The sequence below is a fragment of the Cynoglossus semilaevis genome, chromosome 19, assembly GCF_000523025.1.
Source record: "Cynoglossus semilaevis isolate Cse_v1.0 chromosome 19, Cse_v1.0, whole genome shotgun sequence".
In the NCBI taxonomy this organism is placed as follows: Eukaryota; Metazoa; Chordata; class Actinopteri; order Pleuronectiformes; family Cynoglossidae; genus Cynoglossus; species Cynoglossus semilaevis.
Genome location: NC_024325.1, coordinates 12,142,666 through 12,151,561, shown reverse-complemented (window position 1 = coordinate 12,151,561; position 8,896 = coordinate 12,142,666). Strand labels below are relative to the sequence as shown.

Sequence of the window (8,896 nt, the reverse complement as noted above, 5' to 3'; positions counted from 1 at the left end):
TAAGACAGTAGGAATAATTTGTCAAACATTTCCAATCACGTCTCATTTAGAGCCTTCCTTTTACATTACTTGAACATGACATTTATCGCACACCTGTCGAGAGCCTTCCTTTTACATTACTTGAACATCGCACACCTGTCGTCTGCACATCTCTCTACGTGTCTTGCATGTTTGTTTTTTTTCCAGTATGTTCACGGCCTTGTTATCGTACTGTTCAAATGTTAATATATATATATATTTATTCTTTCTATCTTTAAAGTCTTGGAGTTGAGCAGTGGGCATGTCTACACTTCTGCACCTCATGTCAGTCGGATCATATCAACTGGTTTGATAACAGTTAGCCCATGTCTCTGTAACAGTGTTATGACCATGCGTCCTTTAGCCTTTGTGAATTTTAAGCAGCAACGGTCGACTATTTAGGTGCTATTGATCTCTGTGCTTTATTATGTTGGGGTTGGGTTTTTTTTTTTTGCGTATAATGGACAGACGTGGAGCGTTGTTCTTCAAAGTTACGCCAACTTTAGACAGCTAGTGTTAGGAACTTTATTTACAAGCTGTGTGGAGTTAGACTCAGGAGCATGTGCCTGGATGGCTGCTGTCTTTTTTATTCACCCCCTCCTCCCAGCCCACTCAGTATTTATGAAGCTCTAAACCGCTCCAGTCAAGCCTTCAGATAAATGTGGATAGAGAAGATTTCAGGTGTGATGTACATATTTGTGTAACTCAATTCAATTACCCACAGGTCAATACTGTAAATATATACAAAGTCAGTGTGTAAAGAGGATTTACTGAAGGGAGTCCATGGCGAGATTATTGGTGCCACAGGTGAAGCTTGCTGCATGGATTTGGTAAAAAAAAAAATATTATTGCATAGATTAGTGAGTGTCCCCAGTGTTCGAGTTACTTCGATTTCTGTTTTATATTTAATATGTATTTAACTTGATACATACTGTAGTAGTACCGAAACCTGCCATCTATCTCAGAGGCGCTAGAGATGCCCTCACTGTCCTAGGAAAAAGGTAAATACCCACAGCTGAATCTATTCTTTGTTTTGTTTTTTCCGATTGCCCAAATTATAGCTACCTGAGTCATTTGCTGGCTGAATCTATTCTTTGTTTTGTTTTTTTTTTTAAATTATAGCTACCTGAGTCATTTGCTTAGAATTGACAATTGACAAAAATATTATTTTTACACAGAAAGTCAGTTTTCTTTGTCACTTCCTCAGAGCGAACGCTACATATTTGAATGTTGTGTATTTTTTTTAAATACTTTTCTGTTCTGTTCAAGTTTCTTGTATTTAGACAACTAGGTGTAGTTTTACTTCAGTATGTTTGGACATGGACTGGTCGCACGTACAGGAAGGTAGTCCCAGTGTGCGACTGCAAAAATGTCCCCTCATCCTGGTTCATCATCAGTTCCTAGGCTTTACTGTGTTGCCTCCCATATCTAAACGTCTTGTTGTCTGACTATATGAAACTTGAAGGGTTGATTATAAGTATCGAGAGTACATGAACCCAAGGGAACTACTTGGGTTCTACTACAACAAAGCATGCAGGTTCGTAGTGTTAAACATATAAATAATGAAATGCTTTCTTAGCCAATATTTATATTTCTAATGCGCTGACATTTTCCTTCTGTAAACAGAGGCTGTAGAATTTTTTCCTCAGCTGCTGCTACATTTCGGTTCTTATCAGTTTGTAGCAGCGACCAGCTGATGTTAGCCCCGTGCTTCTTACTTTTGTGTTTTGTCTGTGCGTCTGACAGCTTCAACACAGCTGTCAGTGTGAGAGCAGCCAGCTCCAAATCCTTAGCAGTAATAGAAGTCAAATATGTGAAACGTTATTAAAGGTGTTCCTCCTCAGCCTTTCAATCATGCACCGCAGCTGTGCCAAAAGAGTGGAATATGTAAATGGAACAAGCTTTGAGTTGTGGCGATGAATACGAGTGCTGCAAAGAATCTCAAGATGAGTTAAATTTACCTCTTGAATTTTCAGTTTTCCACCACGTTTCCTGCTCTATTCTGTCATTGTCTTTTACGTTTCTCTTCTGCAGTTAATCATTGTGATCGTATCACATTGTCAAATTTTGCCAAAATGGATCCAGTCTCTTTGAATACCTGAACTATTTTATACAATTCCAGAAATGCCAGTGCATGTAGCAAAAAAAAAAAAAAAAAAGCCCGGCTTCAAAACGTTCTTTTGACTCATTTCATTTTTATTTTCCACAGTGTGGTTCAAACATGTTCTGCTGCTGTTGCTACTTTCATAAACATATGATGTCCAAGTCCAAGGCTATTGTTGCACATTTGCATGCATTTAAGCAGGTGTCCAGTTTTATAACATTTTGTATTCAGAAGCGAGCAGTATGTTTATAAAAGTAGCAACAAATTCAACTGGGTTTTTATTGATTTATCATTGACTGGATGGGTGTAAAAGGCTGCATTCTAGAGCAGGGTTCTGCAACCACTCAACACTAAAAGAGACATTTGTTTTCATCACATCAATTTCACCAAAGAACACATTTTGAATAATCCAATAACTGCAGTAGTGCATTGTTGACTAACCTGTCGTACCGCAGAAGTAACACAAACCACACATTTTCAACTGCAGGTGATGATCATCTATCCCTGCACTCAACTTGCAGTGACTCGAAACAAAAAATGCACAACTGAGTGCCACTTAAAGAGGACACTTACCATTATGTTGTTTTGCTGTTAGCAAGCAAGCTGATTTTTTTGTGGCGTGAAAAAAAAGTACCGTCATGTTAAATTGGTCCATTTAAAGAGGCCACATGCGTATCAGGATTCATAGGTTTCAAACCCGTGCTCTAGACCTTTGTGTCACAAGGAAGACATCATCGTTCACTACCTCTAGTGTTCAGCCAGAGTACTGTATGAAGAGGAAAGAGGAGAATTGTGCAGCTTGGCCCATTATAACTCCATAAGTGACATGAATCTGAATTATTTCTGATATCCATCCTTTGCAGCGTGTCACTGCTAAATCATGTTAGAACAAGTTTTTGTTTGAAGTAAGCCTGTCCTACGGTGTGATACTGTTATTATTTAAATAACTATTTGATCCAGCCAACACAACCAAAGTGTCATGGGACCAGGAAGGTGACGTGGACTAACAACTGTTGTTTTGTAAGGTTGTATTTTTTTCTCCGGTTAAACCCTTTCTTGTCGGAACTTTGTCCCGATCGCAGCTGAGCTTGGCTTGCCTGCCAGTCTCCTAGCCTCGTTGACGCGCATACGTGTGCTGCATGTGTCCAAACTGCAGGGCGATTGTGCTCCAGTCCCTGCAGAGGAGTAAAAGGCGGGTGTTTTGTACAAACGTCAGCTCCACCTGTGGAGACTGCGCAGAATGCGGCTGATTTTAACCCACCGTCGGGGTTTCTTGTCCACTCAAGGAATGAGCTTGTGATTCTTCTCGTGTTTTCTCCGCTGGTGTTTATTAAGCCGGAGAATGAAGTACCTACTGCATGGTGACACTTGTAGGAGATGCTACCGTCTTTATAACGAGTATCTTTTATCAGTATTTTATAACCTTGTTAATTTTATATATCCACTCTACCTTTGCAATCCAAACTGGTGTGTTTGCTGGTAGATAAGTACGAGAAAGCTGTGCCGTTTCTGGGTTTTGTTTTTTTTCATTACTGTGAGCTTGTCCTGTTTCTGGGTTTTGTTTTTTTTTTTTCATTACTGTGAGCTTGTTTGTTCGTTTCTTTCAGTGTGAGCTTAACGTTTCAGGGTTTTTTTTTTGTTTGAGTTTGGCTCTTGTTTACACTGTGGTTATTCTATAGCTGCAATCTCAAATTATGATTATTTTATCCTTTTGTATTTAATGTCAACTTGTGGCATGAATTTTAAATAAAAAAATATTTAAAAAAACATGTTTGTCTTTATTACACTAAAAAAGGGGGATTGTTCTACACAGTGTTATTGAAATTATTTAATATTAATTGTGTTTACTTTTCATTGTCATCCACTCTGAAGACACTTATCTGCTTCTCAGTTTCTCATCATTTCAAAAATGAACTTTTTTTTTAATTGTATAAAAAAAATAAATGACTTCCCTCCCAACTCCTTCACTTTCTCTCTGTAGGCTCCTCCTCCCAGCTAATCAGGATCAGCCCATGAAGGAGGTTTGGTGAGGGGTTCTGTGGAGCCCGGACGCTGACCCAGACACCAAACTGTAACTGCAGTGCTAACTGTTACTGCTGACAGAGTGGAACCTCAGAAGACAATGTACTAGCAACAGAAAACAAGACAAACTCAAATGTAAACAGAATGAAGAGAATGGACAACAGACTTTTCTTTAGTTTAACATTTTCTTCGTCTCATTGAAGCTTCCTGTCAGCTCTACATTTTGTATCTCTGCAAGAAATATGAGTGACGCTTCCTGTCAGCTCTACATTTTGTATCTCTGCAAGAAATACAAGTGAAGAATAGGAAGAAGAAGAGGAGCAGGACCGGAAATGCACTGACAGGTGAGCGTAGCCGGTGAAAGTGGCTCAGACTACGGCTCTGCTGCAGCTTTAGGCCAAAGCCTCTTACTGCTGAGAGTGGTCACTGCCTGCATTTAAAGCAGCCATTATGGCCTCTTCAAGTAGAGACATTGAACTGTTGATCAGAATGATTTGTTTTTGCCTTAGATTTAATTAGAGATAATCTCTTTTTAGATGCAACAACGTGTTTGTCTGATAGTTCACACAGGCAGAAATGAATGGCATTCTGGGAAAAAGTAATGACTCCCATAACTCTTCTTAGCAGCTAGAATGGGGAAAGGGAGAGTTTGTTAAGGCAGGTGAGGATTGTTTACTCTGTGATAACAGTATATAACTGTGTATAGTGAACGGAGTTCAATGAAAACACTTTAGCAGCATTAACAATAAGATGAGCTTTATATACTGTAGGACAGGGGTGTCCAAACTACGGCCCGCGGGCCAACTGCGGCCCGCGGGGCAGTTTTTATTGGCCCGCAAAAAGTTCTGAAAATATAATTGAATATGGCCCGCACATGGCGCTTGAGCTCAAGTCTGTTGCACTTCTCAGTTTCAACACTAGATGGAGCCAGTCAGAAAAGGTGCTTCTTCACTAAACACAATTAAGCAAAGAAAAACAATTAACACCAGTCCCCAAAATGGCAGCACCGAAGAAACGCAAGATAGCGAGTGAGTGCAGAAGATTTCAAACACGGTGGGAAAATGAATATTTTTTCAAAGAGATCAACGGAAAGTGTGTCTGTTTGATTTGCCATGAAGATGTTGCCGTGATGAAGGCTGAAGGATGAAGGATGTGTCCGTCGACACTATGAGACGAAGCATCAGAGCTACGCATCATACACAGGTGCCGAACGAGCACAGAAATTCCAGCAAATGGCAGCTAGTCTGCAAGTTCAACAGCAGTTTTTTTTTCGTTCTAACAAAACACAGGAAAACGCCACGACAGCAAGTTATGAAGTCGCTAAACTCATTGCCCAGCATGGCAAACCGTTCTCAGATGGTGATTTTATAAAACAGTGCCTTATTAAAGTGACAAAAGTAATGGGGGGGGGGATGCGGCCCGGGCCTTTGCTTATTTATCTGTTTTTAGCCCGCACCCAAAAAAGTTTGGACATCCCTGCTGTAGGACAAGGTTTACAAAGTCAGGGCCTGTTAACCCAGGTTTAAACTAGCTGTATGAATTCTAAATTTCAACATTGTATAAGCTGAACGAGGTAGCAAACTGACTGAAAAGCAGTTAGGCTAACTATGCTAGACCTCAAATCTAGCCTGGACTTTTGCCAATAGCCGAGGATAGCTGAGGAAATTGTCACAGAAAAACTTTGATGTCAGACTCTGGCCTACAAGCTATCGAGCTGAACTTATTTTCTAAAACATTCTATGCTAGCCCACAAATAGAAAGAGGTTAGGTAAAAAATTATACCAAAATAACACATTTAACTATAACAGATATACTATTACTATAATATAATATTTAACCAGAAACATTGAGCTCCAAAGTAGCTAAATGCTACCCAAATCAAAATGTTAAGTGAATGAAGCTGACAAAAAAGCGGATTATAAAGTGCATATCAATTGTGATCTGAATAAATAGACGGCTGTGTTTGTGTTTTTTGCAGAATGTAAAAAAGGTCAAAGCTCATGAAGAAATGGACGCAGCTTGAAAACAACAGAGTAGCTCAACGATGAATGCGTCACGTCCCCCGAATCCCTGCCATGTGAGTCCTAACTGCTACAGACACACAGTACTCATGCTTGTTAAAGCAGTATTAAAGACCACACACACACACACACACACACACACACACACACAGATTATCTGTTAAGTGTTAGTGGTCTTGCTGCAGGCCTTTAAGTGAAAATCTCTGCACACGTTGCCAGGGGGTGGGAGCAGGGGGGAGGGCCAAACAATGAGTTGAAACAATGAACTTTGACCTTTACCTTTTGTGTACCTTGTGTCATACCAACATCATAGGGCCTTCGGCTGTAGAGGAAATGACCCAGATATGTTTATATGGAGTGTAATTGGTCAACGTTTCTCAACTGGTCCTGCTTTCTGTGGCAGAATATACCAGAAATTCAGGGTGGAAACAAATTCTAATTCTTGAACTTTAACAAAAAAAATAATTAAAAAAATGATGCTCTAGCAAACTGTGAATGATCACAAAAATATCTTTTTTGTTACAAACACGTCTGAGCTAGCAGATATGAACTTCCTGTCATACTAAATACTAGAAGGACACTATTGAGTATTTGTACATTACTGTAGTAAATCTACCTATGAAATACCTTCTTTTAAAAGAAACATTGCTACTCAGAGTATTTGGAAAGGAAGAGGTAAGAAGAGAAAATGTCAGTAGAGGGCAGTGTCCCAGCAGAAAACACATTCTTGTGTTAGTACTTAACTTCTTCTGTTAGTCATATACAGTATTTGTTTATCCTGCAAAATAAACTCAGAGACAAATTATCGCATAGTGTACGTACAAAATAATTTGTTTTTATATAATTTGTTGTTTTTAAAAGTCGAGAAAATGGTCAGAGTTTCCTTTGTTTTCTACATCAAAGTGAACATTTTTATCCCCATGTTGATGTTGACAATATTGATGATAAGATTATCAAAGTGAACATTTTTATCCCCATGTCAATGTTGACAATATTAATGATGAGATTTACAGTATATTGCTCCGTTTGCGTCAGTAGAACAGAACCCCGAGCTACAGGACTGTATCTAAGGTTACGGCAGAAAAGACTCGGTGGGGTAGAAAATGATTCAGCAGTCGACAAATATGCTTCCGTACTAAAGTAACAGGATTAGCCCCAGGAATCCGAGTAAGCCTCCTACCATCTGAAGCACATGGCTGTGTGTGTGTCTGCTACGACTCCACTGTGTGAACAGAGCCATGACGTAGAAGGAACACAGTCTTCATTGTTTTTCTGCTACTATCAATGTACTTTTATTAATATTCAGTATTTAACTCTGACTTTGACTTTGCAGAGGCCTCACTTCTGACATCTGATGACCTGGAATCAACTCACAGCTGAACCATGGTCATTCTGCAGCAGGTGTGTCATCATAACATGAAAAAAAAAGTCACATTATCTGTCACGCTCATTTTGAATTTTTAACAGAAGTGAAGAGCAGAAGATTTCGTGGTAGAACATCCTTGGACTTTGTCTCCTTTCATACAGAAAGTTTAATTTTTCACTAGAAAAAAAATCGTATCCTCGTCTCTGTTTCAGTTTTTTTGTGAAGACAGCAGACAGACGGCAGCTCGTCTCCTCTCCTTTTGGTCTCTCAGCTCAGATTTACTTCATGTCCAGGCCTTGAATGTTATTCTTTACAAATTCGATTCTGTTGCCTGGGCTCTGGACTCAGTCCTGCAGGGCGCGACTCAGACGCTGCAGGCTGAGAATCTCATTCACAGGGAGGGGAATAAAAATAGCAGCCTTAAGGTCAGGGTCTAGACTGTGGAGGCGAGGTCTGAGCTCAGTGGTGCTGCGGGTTTTTGTTGTTCTCCATCTCAATAACCTGCAGACTTAGAGCGTCTGCAGGTGGCAGTTTGAGAAAGGAAACACTGAGATTCCTGGCTTTGTTCCACCCAAATCAGATCAGGATTTAATCACCAAGAATAAACCTGACCAAACAAAAGTTACATCATCTCCTGTGTGGCTTCACCCAGGTCATTGTTTAACCGGTCTCAAAAATAAAAACCTTCCATTCAAAGATTTAGATGCTAAAAATAATTGGTTTGGTTGGTGCGTGGGTGTGAGGCAAGTCTTTTATACAAACGGGAATATGAGTTCACACAGGGGGCAGCAGTGAGCACTGCACACGTCCTTAATGACGTTAGGTCTGTCTGGAGGAGAGTTTTAGATGATAAATCTGTGTTCATTGTTATATTTATATTAATGTGTCAGTAATCTACTTCAATCCAGGGAGATTATGTGTGGCTGGACCTGAAAACTGGTCGAGAGTTTGACGTTCCAGTGGGCGCGGTGGTCAAACGGTGTGACTCCGGACAGACCCAGGTCCTGGATGATGAAGGCCATGTAAGTCAATGCAGTACTGCATTAACATGCAGTACTGCAGTAGTGAAGATGTAAGTCAATGCAGTACTGCAATAACATACAGTACTGCAATAACATGCAGTACTGCAGTAGTGAATGTGGGTTTTATTATTGTTATAATAACTAGTGACTTTCATCTCAGCTGTATTTTCTAACATTTAATTCCAGGAACACTGGATATTTCCTCAGAGCGCCACCAACATCAAACCCATGCACCCGACCTCCATTCATGGCGTGGAGGACATGATCCGTCTAGGCGACCTCAACGAGGCCGGAATTCTCCGCAACCTGTTCATCCGCTACAAAGAGCATGTCATTTACGTCA

General features: G+C 40.1%; 1 protein-coding gene across 1 annotated transcript in view; it reads left to right on the top strand.

Moving 5' to 3' along the window:
• Nucleotides 1-4,454: 4,454 nt before the first annotated feature.
• The window catches only part of LOC112488649 (unconventional myosin-VIIa-like), a 5,089-nt gene continuing 647 nt past the window's right edge, over nucleotides 4,455-8,896 (top strand). The window contains exons 1-5 of the mRNA XM_025065851.1: nucleotides 4,455-4,488; nucleotides 6,123-6,221; nucleotides 7,499-7,566; nucleotides 8,440-8,553; nucleotides 8,740-8,892. Of these exons, the coding sequence (XP_024921619.1) occupies nucleotides 7,549-7,566; nucleotides 8,440-8,553; nucleotides 8,740-8,892 (285 nt within the window). The 5' untranslated portion in view covers nucleotides 4,455-4,488; nucleotides 6,123-6,221; nucleotides 7,499-7,548. The remainder of the gene's footprint in view (nucleotides 4,489-6,122; nucleotides 6,222-7,498; nucleotides 7,567-8,439; nucleotides 8,554-8,739; nucleotides 8,893-8,896) is intronic.